The 21,956-nt window shown below is 34.4% G+C and overlaps 1 protein-coding gene across 1 annotated transcript in view; it reads left to right on the top strand.

Annotated features, from left to right (window-relative positions):
• Positions 1-19,622, top strand: part of CNTN5 (contactin 5) — a 552,161-nt gene extending 532,539 nt beyond the window's left edge. The window contains exons 20-23 of the mRNA XM_047879464.1: positions 5,606-5,792; positions 6,234-6,346; positions 14,266-14,434; positions 19,359-19,622. Of these exons, the coding sequence (XP_047735420.1) occupies positions 5,606-5,792; positions 6,234-6,346; positions 14,266-14,434; positions 19,359-19,462 (573 nt within the window). The 3' untranslated portion in view covers positions 19,463-19,622. The remainder of the gene's footprint in view (positions 1-5,605; positions 5,793-6,233; positions 6,347-14,265; positions 14,435-19,358) is intronic.
• Positions 19,623-21,956: the final 2,334 nt, after the last annotated feature.

Raw genomic sequence — 21,956 nt, 5'->3', positions numbered from 1 at the left:
CAAAGGCTTTTTTGACTCACCATTATCCCAGTTGCCTACAGACAGTTCTTGATAAATAATACATATTCAAAAAATATTTTAATGAAGAATTGATAATCTTTAAAAATTCAAGTCCTAGTAAAATACTTACATTTCAATATGCATAATCAAAAAAACTACACTCCCTAGAAGAAAGAGTAAGTTACTTTCAAAGGTGAAAAAATCAATTACTCTTTGCAACATTAAGTAACAACACAAAATAGAGCTATGTTTATTACATTCAAGGAGTACAATATTGAATTAACAGTGATCACCGAGTGCAATTAATGATGTAGAAATAAGTGACTACTGGAACTAAGAAAAAAAAGTATTTTTTTAAATCTAACAAGCTAGCAAAAATCAGGATAAGATAAAATATTAGGGAGACTTCTTCACTGATTTTGTGAATTGTATATAATCACAATTCACCCAGTAACTGTACACTACAAATGGCAAAAATCATGGATTTTAGGCCTTGCAACTTTATGTAAGAGAACTGGATTGTGTGTGACATGAATATCTTAGAACTATCACATCAAAAAAATGAAATATACTATCTGCATAGTTAAAATTGTAATTATCCTGGAGATCCAACTTTGGGGAAAAATGGATATTTACTAAGAAGAGCTATCCTGAAAATTTAGGCTCAAATGTACACTCTTACAGGTATTGGCTGAGTCAGATAATAAGAATTATTTATCACTGATAATATCATATGTTATTATAATTTTAAGTAAATTTTTTGGGAGACAAAATCAGAAAATCAAAACAATATGAAGAATTTGAAAAACAGGATACTAGTAGACTTACAAATAATAAAAATCATAAATATTAAAACATCAAGAAAAAAATATTTCAAGTAGTTGAGTGATAACAAGGGAACTATCTAAAACCGATTCATAAAACTGAGGTAAATAGTATTTTGCCTGTTTTATAAACAAGGATATAGAGATTCAGTGGTTAAGTAATTTGTTCCATTATATCCAGCTTACAGATAAAAAAAGTAAGTTTCAAATATAGCCATTCTGGCCCCAATCCCATGATCTACCTAGAGCTTACAATAATATGGTATATCTCTTAGACTCATGTACTTTTTTTTGAAATGAAAATTTGTACAAACTATTTGAAAATGAGTGTGACATTTTATGTATCAAAAAACACAACATTTTTCATATCTTTACACCCCATAATCTCCTATGTGGGATTCTATTCTGGGGAATTAATCCAGTATGCAGAAATCAATACAGATGAAGACATTCATGGCAATACTTTGATTAAAAGAGCATCAGTTGGAAACTACCCAAATGTTCCACAATAGGACAATGGTTAAATATTTGGTACACAGGGGCACCTGGGTGGCTTAGTCAGTTAAGTGTCTGACTCTTGATCTCAGCTCAGGTCATGATCTCATTGTGAGTTTGAGCCCCTCATCAGGCTCTGTGCTGACAGCATGGAGCCTGCCTAGGATTCTCTCTCCCTCTCAATCTGTCCCTCCCCTGCTCACAGACTCTCCCTCTCTGTCTCTCTCTGAAAAATAAATAAATAACCATTTTTTAAAAATAATATTTTACACAGACATATGATAGAATTTTACTTTGAAAAAGTGAGAAAATATGTATATGTATATGTAGCTATAATGTTAGAAAACAAAAGTAGGACATACAGTTATAGGTATATAACAATATTCAATATATGTAATGAAAATATAGGGAGAGATACACACACACACACACAAAAGACAATTATCTGAAGTTGGCAAAATAGTCAGTTATCTTTACTTCTGGTTTGTGATATTTATATCTTTTTTAACGCTTTTAACCTAATGTTTCAAATGATCTCATTTGGAGTTCAAAGTTTATGGGTTGATGAAATCTATCATCAGGGTGGAAATCGAATCATGGAGAAAGAAATCAAATAAAGAAATTTCAACTTTAGAAGGTGTGTGTGACTTGTGAATACTACATTACCTCCACTCTAACTTAAGAATCATGAGAGAAGCATAATGGTAAACTCCAAATATTTTTTGGTTTTGTTTTGCCCTTTTTCCCATCAAAAAAATAAATAAATAAAGGAAAATAATTATCATTTCACTGTGAAAGTAACAACTCCTCCTATTCCTGTTTTTTAAACATGATAGAAAGAGAATGTATGCTTTTTTTTTTAGGTTTCTCTATAGGTTTTATTTTTTTTTTTTTTGGTGCTTTTTTATTAAGCTTTTTATTTTAAACCTAGTATAGTTAACATACAGTGTTATGTTAGTTTCAGGTGTACAATATAGTGATTCAACAGTTTCATACATCATTACTCAGTGCTCATCACAATAAGTGTACTCTTAATCCCTTCACTTATTTCACCTACCCCCCCTAATATTCTTTGTTTTAAACAAGTACCCTTAGTTAAAGTTATTTTTTTTTCAGCAAGAACATGTTTTACTTGATGCATACTTCAGAATACACTCTAAGTTTAGCTGATGCAAGAAGAATTTCTGTTTTTTTCACATTCAGTTACTTAAGAAACATTTTATCTGTCACTTAGGATGCTTTATTTTAGGGTGATTAATCGGAACATTAAACATTCAATATTTAGAATTCCAAAATTTATAGTTGAAATCTGTATCAAATCTGTATCAAAATTTGTCAAATTTGACCATACTCATCTCCCTCAAGTACGTATATTTAATCAATTTAAAATAATCTACCCAATTAAAGTAAATTAAAATAGAAAAGCAAGAATCAGATATACCACTGGAAAGGAAAGAGTCTGCTCATCCAACAACATCTCAGCCAATTTTGCAGTTTGAAAATAACTTAGATTTATTCAGTTAAAATATTCTCAAACACCAAGCAAGATAAGCTAGTTCTCAGAATTGGGAATAATGAGTCCATCATCATATAAAAGATAGGATTTTAGAGGAGTCCAGCTTTAATCAAATAGCTTTAATCAAACAGATATTTGAAGTTCAGTCAGTTCAAATCTGTGAAGAGACAGGGATGAGAAATAAGAATGCAATTATCTTTTTAGGCTTTAAAAAAAATAGAGAGATAGATATATACATAGATATACAAGATCTGTGTAAATGTATCAGACAGTTTTAGTCCCAAAGGACTAAACTACTCTAAATAGTTTAAGAGGTACTTTATTATAGTAATTAAATGCTTTACTAACTTATCAAGTTAAATTAATAGACTCCAGGGTGACTTGAAAGACCAAGAATGACTCTTAAAGTCAAACTATAGAATCAACACAAAGGAAGATGTCTTTTAAGCCACCAGCCCCAGAAGCACACTCCACTACCATGGTTAAGGAAGCCTCTATAATCAGGATGGTGCCACATTCAGGAAGCGGCTGTGATCTGGAGAGCTCTGCTACTGTTGCCGGTTCCAGAATCCCACCATGCCAACTACGATTTGTACCAATGAAATAAACATCCTGCGCCCTACTTCTTGACTAACAAAGCTGATGGTTAGACAATGAATCACTTATTAATGCTGCCTGGAGGGGCAGGGAGTGGAGGATAAGTAATGACTCCCTTAATGTGCTTACCAGCAGAAAAGAAGAAGCAGAAGTTCAATCTCCATCTCACTTTTATTTTCAAATGCCAGGCATATTCATCTGACTGGCTGAAGTTAAAACACATTGAATCCTAACTACAAAGGAGTCTTAAAAATAGTATTTTTAGCTCTCCATCCTCTTCAGTACAGGAAGACAACTGGAACGAGAGGAAATGGATGTTGAACACTAATGTACCATATCCCTTTGGTTACTCAACATACATACACATCATTTTCCACATTCAACAACCCTAAAAAGTAACAATAAGCAACAACCATATTCCAAACTGATATGGTACAAATGTAGCTTTTTAAAAATTTTAAACGTTTATTTATTTATTTTTTAGAGAGAGAGTACAAGCTGGGGAGGGGCAGAGAGAGAGGGAGAGAGAGACTCCAATACAGGCTCTGTACTGTCAGCACAGTGGCCCATGTGTGGTTCAAACCCACGAACTGTGAGATCATGACTTGAGCTGAAGTCAGACACAACCGACTGAGCCACCCAGGTGCCCCAACAAATATAGCTTTTACAAATGAAAATATATGTACCCTTTCCCCAAACAAGATTCAAATCTGTCCGTGTCAGGGTGAAAGTTTATTCTTCCTCTAATGAACTATATTAGAAAGTTACCTATGTACAACACTATATAAAATATCACAAGAAATAAGGGGCCCAAGTCATTTAATATGTATATACAAAACAGTACATGGAAGAAAGTATGGCTATTATAGTCTTCATTTAATAAAATTGCAGTTACAATTTATAACTTCCTTCTTCCTCTACCCATTTCTTATTCCCTTTGCCTTCAGCCAGCACCTAGGCTGGTAAAGACCTTTTAATTTGATATGGCGACTCAAATGTTTTTTCCTCAGAGATGAGAGCCTATAATGACTTCCTATGGCTACAGATGGAAATGGTAGTCTTTGGCATGCTCCAGAATATTTCAAATAACAAACCCCTTGCTGCCCACAATGTATGGCAGCACCCTTAGCTGAAAGAACATCTGGAAAATATGGTGTTTGGCTTTCTAGCCTCTACAGTAGACAAAGCACTTCAAGAAGCATGAAATGGGTGCAGTGATCCACTTCTTTCACCACAGTAATGAATAGGGGAAAAAAGCACTACTGTTCTATTACTTTTACCATAGTAAGTAAGTAGAGAAATAAAAACTACCCTTTTATCTACTTCTACATGGTTATGCTCTAAGGTCTGAAACAGCGTTAAGCTTTAGGTATATAAAGACAAGACAAAGTCACAAAGAAATTAAGTTTGGTACAAAAGCAGCCACCACAAACTTATAGTCAGGAAAGGTCATTTCTGCCTCCCTCCCAGATCCTAGCAATGTGACTTCTCTACATTTAGACCACTCCCAAGTACCATGAGTGTTATTAAACCCATACAGCTTAGGGGCACCTGGGTGGCTCCATCAGTTGAGCGTCCGACTTCAGCTTGGGTCATGATCTCACAGTCTGTGAGTTTGAGCCCCGTGTCGGGCTCTGTGCTGACAGATCATAGCCCGGGGCCTGTTTCAGATTCTGTGTCTCCCTCTCTCTCTGACCCTCCCCCATTCATGCTCTGTCTCTCTCTCTGTCTCAAAAATAAAATAAAACATTAAAAAAAAATACAGCTTGTATGATTCATCTTTATGTGGGGCCCAGGAGGAAATACTGTTCATGTCGATTTCTCAAATAATTCATTCAAAGCCCCATGGCTTTGAAAGGTAAAGTTTCTGATAACTTATGAGGGAAAAGCACTTCTTCAGTTTCTTTGAATAATTTTTCCTTAATGTCAGGATGTGTTTTTGACTCTTTCCAAGCAATTCATGCTACCAAGCTAGAAGATAGCACCTTTTGTGGCTCTGTTGAGTACTGCTAAGATGCACACAGACACAGATCAGGCAATGACTGACTGATTTTTGCCTCATTAGTAACACCTGTTAATGTTTTGAGAAAACATCAAAAAAGAAAAAAATCAAACAATCACAATCATAGGAGAAACTTCAAAGTTAATCTGTCATGTAATAATTTGTTGACAGGTCAGTTATCGGAAAGACATGGAACAAGAAGATGCAGCAGAAACAGTCAAAACTAGAGGAAATGAGTCATCTGTCATTCTAACAGGATTAGAAGGAAATACTTTATATCACTTCAGAGTGAGGGCTTATAATGGTGCTGGATATGGGCCACCTAGCAGTGAAGTGAGTGCAACCACCAAGAAATCCCGTAAGTGACCTGGGCTTTTTGTTTGTTTCAGACAAAAGGGGATATATCTGTTAACATTTCTGAAAGCCATGTGAGATACATAATAAAGAGAGCTAAAGGGGAGTTTTGATTCTTAGTCTTGCTTCAATGCTTAGATCTGAATTCCAAATCTAGCTCAAAAAATTTTGTATTCACAGTAGATAAAGGTTATCTTCCTGTGAAACAAGGCCAAGCAATTTTGACACAGAAAGAAAATAAAAGGATTCTGGTTCAAAAGCTCAGTAGAGTAGCCATTAAAATGACACTCCTGGAGCAAAAACCTTCCTTATCTGACTCCAGCTGGAAAGAAGCCTATGGTGTCAGCCAACTACTAAACACAAGAAAAGACTGAAATACAAAGATTTAAGTGAAGAAATGTAGTTAAGACTCCTTATCAGTTCACTTTCACTTTTTATTTTGCAGCCCCTAGTCAAGCACCTAGCAATCTCAGGTGGGAACAGCAAGGTTCTCAACTTTCTCTTGGCTGGGAACCTGTCAGACCATTAGCCAACGAATCTGAAGTCATGGGCTACAAGGTCAGTGTGCTTCTTCACTCTCTGGTATATTCAGCTCAAAAACTGTTATTATGAGGATGTACAGTTAATAAGGCATAAAAAGACCCATTAGCATACCTGTTTTTTCCCAATAATTTTTTACCTATAATGTAGGAAAAAGTCTCCTTCCAATGGGAAAGCCAAGGCAGTCAAAATCAATTTCAACTGCAAAAGATACAGGAAGGGAAGAAGTAGGAAAAGCAGCAACAATTTGAACACAGGATGAAGATGGCTCCGTGAAGCACATGTGAGAGGGCCAGCAAAACTTGGTCAGAGTCCTGGAATTCTTTCCCAGTAGACAAACTTTTCTGGCAGATAACAAAGACTGGATGACTTAATTTGAGTGGAAAGACTATTAGCAGAAAAAAGAAGAAATGCTAAGGTCAGCACTCTGGGTTAAGAAAGAGTCCATGGAGAGGCAGCAAGCTCCAAAATAGACACAACATTTCACATACAGTCATCCTGCAGTGTACCAGCAAGAGGGCTGGGAATATAAAAACATTTAGTTTGTTTTTGAAAAACAACTTTGGAAAAAAAAAAGAAAAACAACTTTTTCTCTAATTTTAAAATATATATGTGGTCTATGTATTGAATTGGCTGAATTTAAAATTCTTTTTTCATCAGATTCGATGGTTGTCTTAAACTCTATATAGAATCATTAGTTGAATATTATTTATACAATAAACTTTAAGCATTTTAATGATAATATTTAGACTGAAAATCATCATTAATGTGGCTTTTCAATCATCAGAAAGGGTAACACAGTATTTTATATATAAAGTGCTAAAACTCTGAAACTAACAACTGAAGAAGTTATAAATGGGATATATTTTTAAGGTAGGCAATTCCCATTAAGCATATTTTAAGATACACATTATATTATTTCTTACAGACTGTAATTAATGTGGATTGCAGACACTTTCATTACTCAACCACACACACTGAAATCTGTTCTCATTCTCAGAGATATTGAATTTGATCTTTTGGGAGAGGGCAGGTGAGCTATTTTTTTTAATCCAGCTAGAAGTATAGTATGCAATTACTTATAAGTGTATATCAGATGCGTATTTTTCCAGCATGGACTTGCATTTGTTAGGTATAGTGGGAAAATACTAGCTTCTGAGTCAGACAGACTTTTGTTACTTTTGTGTTACTCTGAGCAAGTTGCTTGATCTCTCTGGGTCTCATTTTCTTAACTTCAAAATGGCAAAATAAAAATAAAATAATATCACACAGGATTGTTTTAAGGGTTAAATAAGATAATTTATGTAAAATAGTACATAGCTGTTAGCATATAGAATGTGCTTACTTAAAAATAGCTACTATTTATTCTAATTTTTGGAGGAAAATACTGGTTAGGTGAAATTTTAACAAAAGGAACTGATCTTTGAAAATGCTTGCCATTCTGTCTACAGGAAGACAGTACAAGTCACCCTAGAATACCTTCTTGTTGGGGGAAGAATCACTAGCTTGTTCCATCTTAGGTGTGTAAGTTAATGACAAGTAGGTACACATTGACAGAGGATTTTTCTTTCTTTTATTTCCTTGAAATAGTTATACTTTCTTATGTCCTTGAGAAGAAACAGCTGCTCCCTAAGAGAGGAGTCTGTTGATAACAAATGGAGTGAAACCTCAAAGCCTGTTCTTTTGCAACTAAATATTTTTAGAATTTCTGACCGACAGGATAATCCCCAATGAGAGATTTATTGGCAGAAATGTCACTAAGGGCCCCATGAGGGAAAGAAGAATTTAGGCTGATGACTGCAGCTTAATGCAGAGCCTGGATTCTCCTGGGAAAGTCCAGTTTTCACAGAGCAGGTAGCTCTGGCTGAAATCTCCTCCTGATGCAGGCACAGGGACTCCTGGGTGGCTCAGTCAGTTTAGGGTCTGACTTCGGCTCAGGTCATGATCTCATGGTTCATGAGTTCAAGGCCTGAATCAGGATCTCTACTTCAGCATAGATGCTCTTCAGATCCTCTGTCTCCCTCTCTCTGCCTCTCTCTCTCTCTCTCTCTCTCCACCTCTCAAAAATAAATAAACATTACAAAAATAGAAACAGTAGGCACACCGGGGTGGCTTAGTCTGTAAGCATAGGACTTCAGCTCAGGTGGTGATCTCACAGTTTCTGGGTTCGAGCCCGCATAGGGCTCTGTGCTGACACCTCAGATCCTGGGGCCTGCTTCAGAGTCTGTGTCTCCCTCTCTCTCTCTGCTCCTCTCCTGCTTGCACTCTCTTTATAAATAAATAAATAAATAAATAAAACATTAACAAAAAAGAATAGCTGCAAATTTAAACTAAACAATGTAACCCAGAGAACACAAGCTTGTAGCCCCCTTTTCTGAGTATGACTCTGAGGAAAACTCCTCTAGTCCAGACAAGGATCTGCACTGCAGCTAAAGAGCTGTGCCCCTGCAGGGAGGTTCACACAAGTGTGGAATGGCCAAGGCTGAGCATGAAACTCAGAGGAAAATGATCTCTTTGATTCCTACTACATCCACACAAATTACTGCCAAACCAAGAATGACCTAACCTCTGGACCAAGAATGCCAGTACAATAGTGGGCCACCTAATTAGTGTATGGCAGTCACAAAGACTAACTAAAGTAGGGACAAGTCAGCACACTACTTCCCTATCCACAAGGTAATTTGAGGTAGAGGACTTCCTGCTAAACAGGGTAAGAGAAAGCTTCCACTATAAATTCCAATATCAAAAAGAGAAGTAAATTTATTTTTGCTCCTTATCTTTGCTAAGTTACTTTACTTTTATAACCAAAAGACATCACTAGAAATGTGCATCGTATCTACATACGTAAGTTTCAGCCTGTGACAACTTGGAGTCAATGCTTAGATTTAAAATGCAAAGATTACATATTCCACCTTTTGTATTAAGTCCAGTGTAAAGTCCAGATGAATTCATAAAGGTCTTTAGCTCAAAGTTTTCCGGATTTTGAAAATTATCGAAAGATGATAAAAATGGAGAAAAATAGATTTGTTCTCCAGACTTGACCCATAAATAATACACTCATTTTTTTTTTACTTATAGTTAGGATACTATATATGAGATTTAACTCATCCTTTGAAAACAAACCACAAAGATAGCATAATAAAATAATAATAAGTTAAAATAGTGGAATTTGACTAATCCATTTTCTAAGAAGCATGTATCTGGCTTGTTTACTTAACTTCAGAATTGAAGTGTGAATATATATATAAGGCTAATACATTAACAGAGAATTATATGAGACATTTTGTGCAAGGTGTTAACAAGAAAAAGGAGGTCTCCTCATCATAAATCTTATTGGAAACTTGACCAAGAATGTAGTGGAAGAAGGATAGAATCAACCCATATATATGATTGTGTCAGAGGTGACACATTAGAATTAAGTCCATTCAGATAAATATGAAGTATTACCTAGCTGTGAAATTTCTTACTGCATTTTTGAGATCATCCAAGATATCCTGAACTTCCTGAGATTTTGTTTAACAAGCCCAGATTTGACAGTAATAGTTTCAAGACATCACAGTTTTTCATTTAAAACTAAGAGAAATACAAGCTTGAAGAACCAGAAGAAAATTGGGGAATTCCAGATATGGCTACAAAATAATGTCACTCATTATTATCATTCAAATAAATCTCCATTTGAAAAGTTGAATCAAATTTGGGCATTTATTTGTGTATTTAGGACTTCTTCAGGTCAATTATTATTATTTTATTTTCTTGTCTTTACATTTTCAAATTCAGAAATAATAACCTATATTACTAATATATTATTTATAAGTGATCAGGAAAATGGAGCAAAAATTTCAAATAATTTTTTCTAATTTAATGTATTTTTCCCAAATAAATTCTTTTCAAAGAAGAAAATTTCATTTTTGTAATTCCTCTAGTGTGAGGTCTATATGTAGAGTCCTTACTAATTTGGGCATATCTGTTACTGGCATTCCTAAAGAAATACCAATACCAATAACAAAGCTGTGGTGTAAAGCATATTCAGCCATAATTCTCCTTAATAATCTTGAGCATGGAGGAACTTTTTCTTTATATTCTGAAAGAAGCTTACCAAGATTATAAAGTAAAACAACCATCTTATCTCCACTTTATTCTTCTCACATAGATTTAAGTTCAAGTGAAAGGAAAAATAATTATCAAATCCCGAGGAGCTATACTTTCACTTGTGCAAATATTACCTTCTCCAGCAAAAGAAACTTTTATATACTCAGAAAATAATGCAAGCAGTTCAGAAGGAATTCAGGACAAGGACCTCAGGCTACATACCAAAAAAAATAAGGTCTTATTTTTCTAGTCTACATCTACAAAATATCCTTTCCTAGATATACAACTACTTTTCCGTACATCTCCCCCCATCACCTCTACTTTCTGCCTATTTACAGAGCCAAAGAGAGTAAGGGAAAATCAGGCTCAAAGTTTACATGTTATTATGTGATCCATCAATATAAACAGAGGTTTATATTTATTTATCTAACTTAGCAAGGCCTTCCAGACTCCTGAGATATATGTACACTTGGATTGATATTTTATTCCACACCCTACAGAATTCTGAAGCCCACCTCTGTATTTATCCAGGAAGCCAACCTCTATATTTATCCAGCTTCTCAGGGGACTTAATGTCTATGATCATTCTAGTCTCACTGATTTCTGGTATCTTGCAGTTGTTCCTTCATGTTATATTCACCCTATGTATGGACACAGCCTCTTTCTTGTGATACCCCAAAATTTAAAAAGACTCATATATAATTCTCTTACATGTAATTATGCTTGAAATTTTTCATTATAAAATATTTTTAAAATGAAAACAGAAATGACATATATTATTAAATATATGCATGTACAAAGCAGACTTGATAGAAATGTTGGCGGGAGCAGGCAGAGTGAAAAGCACACCTTAGATGCAAGGATCTGAAAATTGTCCATAGGAAGTCCTGTTCTTAAAAGTGCATCTGGCTATACTCCAGTCAGTGGCTTCTTACTGGGACTTGTGCTTGCCAACTTTTTTCATCTTGCTTCTACCATTTTGCTGACTTGTCCCCACCCTCCTCTTTCTACTAGAGCTCCAGATTCCTTGCCCTCTATTATGAAGAGCAGCTGTCCCCATTGACTATTCCCAAGATGCTCAGCTGCTGAATAGGCCCTCCTTTTAATTGGATCCATCCTTCTCAGGGGGCACTTATAGTAAAACCAGCAAAATTTGTTGTTATATCTTTAAGCATACTCATGCCATTATTCTGTTAGCATCAGACATATGGACTAGCCATTTCCAGACCATGCCTTTCAAAATAGCAGTACAGCTTTAATTTTTTTTGTTTAGAATTACTTCTTTGAATAACTCACTCCTCCCAGCTGTTAAGGAGAATTTGAGAATAGTCTTGAAAATACACTTTCCTTTATGCCTAAAGATAGCTGCCATGGTAACTGCCATTCTGTAAATGTCCAGATTCGCAAAGTATTCTCTGGCCTCCTTATTGTCAATAACTATTTCTGACATGTCTTGACTTAGCCTTGACTTAACTCCTTAGCTAACTCACACATTCCTCATTCTAATTCATCTTTTCTAAATCAGGATTTTAAAATAAGCCAAGATTCTCTAAAGTATCTAAGACTAACCATTAATTTAATGTATCTTTTCACTTAGTATACCCACTTACTGTCTCATAGCATCACATGTCCCTGGATGTATTGGTAAAAGCCACATTTAATTTCAAACTCCTTTTGCTACCATTAACTGACATTTTTCCTGCGTTTACCTTTTGTCTCTAAATCTCAACTGATCCACAAATTTTTTTTCAACTCTGGATTTTAAAGAAGCATTAGATATGCATTACTAGCTGCATTTTTCTTTGTCATAAGAATTGTAATTTATTGAACCATAACAAAAATGTCCTCTAAAACAGTCACTCCCCTGCCAATCCCCACCAATTTACATACTTTCCCATTGCCATAAATTTGCTTTCTAATTACCTCATGTGGATGATTAGAATTCTAATTCATTACACTGCTACAGTCAAAATGAGAAACCTAAATTCTGACACAATTATAATTTTTTAAGCCGAAATAACCTGCTATGGGCATGCTCTGAGAAATGTTTCTGATTCCTCAAGTCTTGACCAAGTACCCATGCTGTGCATTGCTATCTCACTAAGCACAGTTCCTATTGCAGTATATATCACACTTCATTGCATTGATATCTGTCTCTACTGTTATACTGTAAGTGCCATGAGAGCAGGAACGATGTGGTCTTGTTCTCTTATGAATCTCCGATACATAGCACTGTTCCTGGCCCACATGATATGCCCAATAAATATTTGATGATACTCCTATCATTCTGAAGCTACGCTGAGGCTATGACTTCCTTCCCTATAAGTATTTCAGTACATACAATTATTGCACAGGTTATATACTTTTCAAGAGAAGTTACTTCTCTCCTGAAACCCTGAAGTAAACTTAAATCTGTGAAAGATAAAGGAAATGAAATTGAGGGGCCATATATTACCAGAATGCAAAAGGGAGAATCAGATGCAGGCAGACTTCAATATATATCAATATTGTTCTGCTAAAGTTTATTCCCCTCTATGTACATTGGTTCAAGTGCAAAACATATTTTTAGAAGGAAAAAAAGTATAAATTTTTTGTCTAACTTCCTAAGACAGTCCATCTTTTATGATGCAATTGAAATACTGACCACTGACAAAGAACAATAATGGCAACAGAAGTAGCTTTCTCTTATTAAGCTTACCATGCACCAGGTCCTATGATGGGCATTTTATATGAATTCTCCCATTTCATTCTCCTAACAAAGCCATGAAAGAAAAATTATTATCTTTATTATATACCAGAGGCACTCGAGGTTTAGAAAGATTAGAAACTTGCCCAAATTTGCCCAGACAGGAATATGGAGATTGTGTTTTGTTTTGTTTTGTTTTGTTTTGTTTTGTTTTGCTTTGTTTTGTTTGTAGGAGATTGTTTTGAATTGGGATCTGTAAGTACATACAATATAATATAGCTCTGAAACAGCTCTTAACTGATCATCAGAACACTAACCTTCCAATGCAATATTTTCCCTAACTAGCCACATGATCTTGTATAAATTGCATAACTCCTGTGTTCTTTGCTTCCTAAAATGTAAACATGGGATAATTCTATGTCCTAATTTGTAATTCTGAAACTTCCATGAATACATGTTCTATTCTAGCACCACGGACAGCTGTTGAAAAAGCCTTCCCTCTACCGGCCAAAGTATCCAAATGCCAGTTCACAGAAAAGCAAACAACAACAAAAGTAAAAGTAAAAACACTAAAATGTTAACTTCCAGCCATTTCTTACATTGTTAAGGATTTATTATTGATGCGTTTAAGAAATTATCACTTTAGTCCTTTCAATTGAAGAGGACAGCTGTGAGTACTCACTCGGGATACTATCCATTTCAATAACCAAGAGTAAAAGACTTTTAGTGATATGCTCCCTCACTACCTACTGCCCTAGTCTCAATATCACCATCTCCATATATCTTCTGTTTATTCCATACCTAATGCTATGGTTTTGTACTGCTTGGGTGTATTTTTTAATCTTCTCTTATCTTTTCCTAGAATTCTCATCCTTTTCTCCAACTGGTGAACTCTATTTATCTTCACATACTTAGTTCAGGCATCTCCTCCTCTAAAATGTGTTTCCTAACCCACAGACAGAATTAAATTCTCTCTTCTATATTTTCATAGCATCTTTTTACACTTCCAATGCTGCACATAGCACATGCATTATATTTGCTTACATATCTGTCAAAGATGTAAGCTCCCTCTGCTCAAAATGTGACATACAGTAGTCAGTCAATAAACATTTGGAATCCTCAACTGAATAGCAAATGTTTAAACCTCTGCTATTATTTCCAGGTTTTTTACAGGCAAGAGGGGCACAGCAACAGTCAAGTTATTGAAACACAGAAACCTCAAGCAGTAGTACCACTCCCTGATGCTGGAGTCTATATTATTGAAGTTCGAGCATACAGTGAAGGAGGGGATGGAATGGCTAGTTCCCAAATCAGGGTGCCATCTTATTCAGGTATGTTTTGATTGACATAATAGGCTTAATTTGATGACTACCAACAAATAGTGTAAGCCTCACCAAAATTAATATGATGAATTGCATGGTTCACATGAAGGGTCTCATTTCTCACTCTGATTTCCATACCATCCTCCAATTAATACAAACCATGGTAGTATGTCCATAAGTGCAGAATTTCTACAAATCTAGAAAGGGGTTGATCTTTTCATTAGAATGTGCTTATTTGTGAAATTTCCTTGCCTATCATGGTCTCAAGCAGCACCTGCTGGCTATTTCAACTTTGCAATATTTTTTTACATGTTTATTTATTTTTGAGAGAGAGACAGAGACAAAGACAGAGTATAAGCATGAGCATGAGCAGAGGAGGGGCAGAGAGAGGGGAGAGACAGAATCTGAAGCAGGGTCCAGGCTCCGAGCTGTCAGCACAGATCAGCACAGAGCACAACACAGGGCTTTAACTCATGAACCGTGAGATCATGACCTGGGACTTAACTGACTGAGCCACCTAGGTGCCCCTGCAATATTGCTTTTAAACTGCCATTGCACTATTTTAACATACTCATTTTTCTATTATCTTGGTCACCTTTATCATTAGATAATGGAGAATGAGGTACAGGAAAGTTTAAAGGAAATTCTTCTTAAAATTAAACTTTGATCATGTTTATTGATTTCAAAATAAATTGTAAATTCTATTGTGTATTATTTTTGTATTGCTTTGTCAGCTTTACTGAGATATAATTCATACATAAAATTTTGTAAGTTTAAGGTATACAACTTGTTGATTTGATACACTTATACATTGCAAATTTATTACCACCATAGCATTATCTAACTAACACCTTCATCACCTCATATAACTGCCATTTATTTTTGTAGTGAGAACATTTAAACTTTACTCCCTTAGCAACTTTCAAGTATATACTACAGTATTATTAACTGTACATTAGATTTCCAGAATTTATTTGTGACTCATTGTTATTATTAACAATATTAATAATTTCCAGCTTTTACTGAGCCTTTATTATGTGTTAGGCACGATCATAAGTCCCTTAAATACATCATCTTATTCAGTCTTAGTAACAATTATATGAAGTAGATGGCATTATTCATATTTTACAGAGAAATTTTAAGTAACTTGCCTAAGATCTAAGTGGAAGAACCAGGATTTGGACCCAGGTATGGTTGTCTCCAAGGCCACATATCTTTACCTCTTTACCACTACCATCATTATTACATCAGCAAAGGAATTATAGGACAAAAACTTTACAAATTGAGTAATGAATAACCATTTCATTGATGTAGTCAAAAAAGGAAACAAAAGATTTAATAAAGTATGCAAATCTCTCATTAAGAAAATATTAGACAATTTTCATTAAGTCCTTGAATAAAAATATGTAATGTGCATTTAATTAATGGGAAATTATGAACATTATTTATTATCATTCTCAAGCAGAATTGTAAGCCCAAAGGGAGGTATCCAGTGATATCCTATAGGACTCTGTATGTGGCTTCATTGTATTCAACATATTTATCAATTTGGATTAAGACAAAGGCATTATATATGAATTTTTTTGATGCCAAAAAATGAGGTAGAAAAAAAATAAAAATAAATGAGGTAGAAGGCAAATATAGGGAAGAAAATAATTAGAATGAAACTTTGAGGAAAAAAAAAACATTGACATAATATTTGATAAGTAAACTCTTACATAAAAATACAAGATGAGGGGCACCTGGGTGCCTCAGTTGGTTTAATGTCCAACTCTTGATTTTGGCTCAGATTATGATCTCACACGTTGTGAGATCCAGCCCTGTGTTGGGCCTCGTGCTGATTGTGCAGTCTGCCTGGGATTCTCTCTCTCCCTCTCTCTTCCCCTGTCCCTCCCCAGCTCTTTCTCTCTCTCTCCCTTTCTCGCTCTCTCTCTCTCTCAAAATAAATAAATAAACATTTAAAAAATACAAGATGAGATAAAGGATATTATTGGGACAATTGATAAAATTTGAATAATGTCTATAGATTACATTATATATATATATATATATATAAATTAATTTCCTCTTTTAAAAAATTCTGTGGCTATATAAGAAAATGTCTTATTTTTAGGAACTATGCATTAAAGTATTTAGGGTGAAAGGTACATCATGTCTGCAAGTTACTTTCAAATGGCTCAGGAAAATGTATATATTTATAGAGAAAATAATAAAGCAACAATGATGAAACAAACATTTAAGGAATCTGGATGAATTCTTTGTTCTATTTTTATAGCTTTTTGACACATCTAAAATTATTTCAAAATGAAATGTTAAAAATAAAAAACACGGGGCGCCTGGGTGGCGCAGTCGGTTGAGCGTCCGACTTCAGCCAGGTCATGATCTCGTGGTCCGTGAGTTTGAGCCCCGCGTCAGGCTCTGGGCTGATGGCTCAGAGCCTGGAGCCTGTTTCCGATTCTGTGTCTCCCTCTCTCTCTGCCCCTCCCCCGTTCATGCTCTGTCTCTCTCTGTCCCAAAAATAAAATAAACGTTGAAAAAAAAAATTTAAAAAAAAAAATAAAAAACACAAGATATAGGAAATCTGACACTTTTCAGAAATTCAGGTGAAAAGGCCTAAGAATTTAAATATATTGTGGCCCCACAAAAACTTAATACACTTTATGATTCATTTATAAAAGTATAGTTTCAAGAGCAAGAAAGGTAATAATGTCTCCACACTGATTAGTTCACAATTGAACTGTTCATATGTGAGTATAAATTTTCAAGAGCACCTTGACAGATTATTTCCACAAAATGAAAAAGATGACAACTCTCTTCTTTATTTGCTTCATAAGTCTCAAATTTCTAAAAACAACAATACAATGAGCATTTACTGACCCTTGATCATATTCTTGGCATTATGCTAGGTGTTTTCTATATATTATCTTATCCTTTTAACAAACTTCTAAGTATTTTATTATTCTCCAAATCCCCAAGATTCCTTTCAACTCTAAGACAGAGTGTAAAGTGTCATCTGGACAATATCAGCCCCAAGTTTGAGAGTACTTATTAAAGACCTTGATTCTCCCATTGTACTGTAACTTCTATTCCATGAAAAACAAATTGTCAACTTTTATGTTTTAGTTAAAACGATATGGCTAGTGCAACACGTTTCTGAGTTTTAATGAAGTGAAAACATAACATTGTCTATCACAGACCCATAAGCAACAATTGGTTTCTTTCTTATCATTTTCCAAAAACCGAAAGCTCCAAGAAGTTCAAGGACTTGCTCAAGTGAAAAAGCTATTGATTTTGCAGTTGGGACTAAGATATAATTCAGTGTAGTTGTTTGTATTTTGTTTTGATTTGCTATACTAAAATAATGTTTTTTCTTTGTGGATTCTATGTGAAATTTGAGATATAGTCCCCACTTAGCATTCTGAAAGTGAGATGTTTTTGTAAAAGTATCATGTTAGTGGATTTGACAAGGACTCAGTCACTCTCAAAAAAAAAATAGAAAAAACTATTTTCACAGCTTTTATTATTAAGCATGCATATCACTCCAGTGAAGCTTTCTCCTTATGCCTTTCTTATAGCTCACATGTAGCCATGCACTTCCTAATAACCTCTTTTGTACAAGTTGAACTACATGTAACATTCTCTAATATGTTGATTAATAGTTTCATTAGCACCTTAGCTGTAAAAATTTTCAAAGTAAAGATTTGCTGCTGCTGTGTGTGTGTGTGTGTGTGTGTGTGTGTGTGTTACCAAACAAATGATTCCTCAGCTCTTAAGTAAACATCTGGGGAAAATTAGATACTATTTCCATAACAAAAATTATAACCAGATCCCATTAACACTCAACTCTAGCCAGAGAAGATAACTTGACAGAAGGATGATTCCAAAAATTGAATGATACATTTGTTTTATTATTAATCTATCATTAAGGTCTCAATCAAGGTCAAGGCCAGTCATTATTTTAAGAGAGACAATACATAAGAGCATCTGTTTCCACTAATCCCAGCTCAGTGACTTCAAGCAAGTTCTATTATCTAAGCTCCAGTTCCCTCAACTGCAACAGGGGGATAAAAACAATACTTACTGCATAGGTACATCATAAGGATTGAACAAGATAATATGTGTAAAGAGCTCAGTACAGCACATTGCATATAGCAAGCATTCATTAAATATCAATCATGATGATGATACTTCAGACTTCTGGCTTGAGGAACCATTAGTAAAGTTAAATCTAAGGGTAACATTTAGTTTATGTGGAGCTTAGTTATGTGGCATTACCTAAACTACTTCAAACTAATCAATTCAAATCAGTAAGTTTAATCTAACAGCCAACCCCCCTAATTCATTAACTGCATACAATAATTTGGTCTCAAGATGGAAGAATTTCTACTGGATGTAGGGAAGAGTGACGAAAGATGGCTCTCCTTTGCCAAGTTAGGTATGAAAATCTAAAATTTAAGCCTGGTCAACTTAAACAGTTAAATAAATGAATAAGCTATGAGTATAATAAATTAAATAATTTTATTACTAAATTCAAAAATTGACTGAAGTAATTGAATTAGGAATTCTTTTTGCCACAAACTTTTGCTAATTATTCTTGTTCCCTTTTCTGAACAATGTACTGTAGAAATTGTTTTATAATTCACACCTGGAATTTGGGATGTTTCCCATCAGTGAAATTTACATCATTGGTGAAAATTACACTAAATTTCCTGATTAGATTTTTTTTTTATTTGACATAGCCTTTTATCACAGTATTCCATATATAATTCTACCTTTCATGTAATTTTTGGGAAACCTTTATTTTATAAGCACACCTTCATTAGAAACAAACCCATGTTGCACTCATTAGTATTACATACCTAAAAACAATTCTTTCCTAGCTCAAGCAAAACCAAAATAATTTGCTCCACTTAATGCTTCTCTATTTTCACAGGTGGGAAAATCACTAGTGCTCAATCGACCCTCCACACACTCTCTCCATCTTCATCATCGGTAACATTACTCTTGGCATTGATGATTCCCTCAACCTCTTGGTGAAAACTGCAGCTTAAATTTGCTTTGCTTTGCTTTGCTTTAGCGTGAAAATAGCGGTGAATAGAGTATAGTGTAAGTGGAGACCCAGGACCCTGAGATGAGCTTTAAAATTTTGGGACTGCACATGGTGCACTTACAAGAGGTTGGGGGGAATATGACTTATCCATCAGGTTTCTCTTTGATTTTGTAAATGGAGAGGACAGTTCTTGGTCCAATAAAAATATGCAGATTGTATGTAATGATTTTTTTTGTAAGTAAAAGTAATTTCTGTCAAATGTATTCTTTACTTTTTTAATATGTTGGAATTTGATTTTATACCTGATGATCCTGAATGTGTGCCATCCATTTGTTAATTAAGTGGTCTCTAGCAGATCTGTTTCAAACACAAATACAAAAAAAAAAAAAACTGAGAATGAAAAGTTTGCTGAAGACTCTGCAACTATCATTTTTCCTTTGGCTAACTACCCCAATTGACAAACTGGTAGAAGATATGAAAAAAATAACTCAGCTGTGTGATCCATTATAGGATAAGTACACAAAAATTTTCTCAAAAAATTATTAGTTACTGCATAGAAAAATAGCAAAATTTGTCAATATGCTATTCTATATGCATCCGTAGGGCAAATTATTAGGGTAGGGAATAAGCCATTTACATTAGCGCAAGGTAAATAGAAAGTGATCCCAAATGAATTTAAGTGCTATTGTTTTTCATTAATTACTATGTTATCCAGCTGCAAATATAGTGTTTATTTTAGTTACAAAAAATATTAAAGTCACACGCACAAATATGGTCACTAAAAACGGCAGACACTAATATGCTGCCAAAGGTGCTAACTTGGAAAAAAAAATGAATACAGGACACAGCTTTCCCATTTCCCTACCTATTGCCAAAACAGATGTTGAATTAGGTCCAGGGCTTTCTTCTAATTGTCACCAATTTTAAGGACAATCAAAATTTGTTGTGCAAATAATTATGCATACAGATAGTCTGTGGATTAAAGTGGTTCAAGCGTAACAAATAAATTTTTATTTTTAATATACTTCCATGCATCACATACCACTTATAAAATATTAGCAACTACTAAAATAAAAAGAACATCTTGAATAAATTGATCTTTGAATTAAGCTGTGGAAATACGGCCTAAGTATAAGGGCTCAGCTAGTCTAACTAGCCATACACTGCTTGGGAAATCATCCCCATTTGCAATTTTGGGGAGTTACCTTGAATGGAAGTGACCCTAGAGAGTTTGAAATTGTAGTGAAAGTTTTCTACTTGATGATAATCATATAGAAGTTCCAACTGATATAAGAATATGCCACAGTTCACCTAATACCCAAGAAGATGCCTGAAGGGATAGTTATTGCAAAGTCAAATGCCAAAAAAAGAGCTTGAAGAAACTAGTTTTGCAGATGATGTTAATATAAAAGAAAAGTAGTTTCTTTTATTTTATAAAATCTAAGCCTGTTAATTCTGTTTGTACCATCCTTAACAGCAAGCAAAATGAAGCATTACTAAGTTCACACTGCTGGCTCTAGAGGTTAATCTTTACAGAATCAGGATATATTGGAATTGTTGTTTTGAACATCCTAAAAGATTGGGTTCAGAGCCATAGCACAACTATTTAAGTTGCTTACTCATTCTCTTTGGGGGGGGGGAATTATATCCAAGACACCCCTAAACAAACAAGAAGTGATTTACAAGACTATTTTAGTTAACTGATTACTACAGTAAATGACTAAAGATGGTGAATATTAAAGCCTGTGAATTATAACAACCAAGTGGCCTTCTTTCAGTACCCCTATGGAGTGGGACAGGCTGGACTTTGCAAATAGAGGAATGCAAACTGTTTAGCAAGTAAAAATATAAAGATATAACTCTCATGAATATAGTGTAGCTTGCAGGAACAAATTTTGCATCTGAAAAAAAAGATGCAGCAAGAATATAAGAGAATGGGCAATAATTTCTATTCCATATTGATTAATCAAATAATTTTCTTTATTTTCTGTGATGTTTTATACTAGATTTAGTGAAGGACTTTAAGAATTAAATTATTACTGAAACTCTTATAAAATGAAGTCCAGTAAAATATGTCAGTTTGTGGCAAATTAAAATTAACCAATGTTTTCAACTAGCTGATGGATGGTACACATCTGATAGAATATTTACAAGTAGAATGTCTGATGTATTCTTACAGGAATTGGAGATAAGGGATGTTTTTACTCAACCTGCAAAGAATATGTATTTTGCATCATAAACTATAAAAAACACAGGTTTTAAATGTTTATGTTATGTTTTTCTGTATTACATACTTGTTACTTTGTAGAAAACAGAACAGCATTCCTTATCAAGGTACATTATTTTTCAGCTGCAGTACTGAGTGAGATTTTTCTTGGATGGGATAATAACCACACAGTCTTAAGTCACTAAAGAGACTGTATTTTTGTATAATGACAGTTGAACTATGAAGGAAAAAACACTTCATAAATAAAAATTTCA

This window comes from Prionailurus viverrinus, chromosome D1 (assembly GCF_022837055.1).
Source record: "Prionailurus viverrinus isolate Anna chromosome D1, UM_Priviv_1.0, whole genome shotgun sequence".
Classification (NCBI taxonomy): domain Eukaryota; kingdom Metazoa; phylum Chordata; class Mammalia; order Carnivora; family Felidae; genus Prionailurus; species Prionailurus viverrinus.
This window is presented reverse-complemented; position numbering and strand designations above follow the sequence as displayed.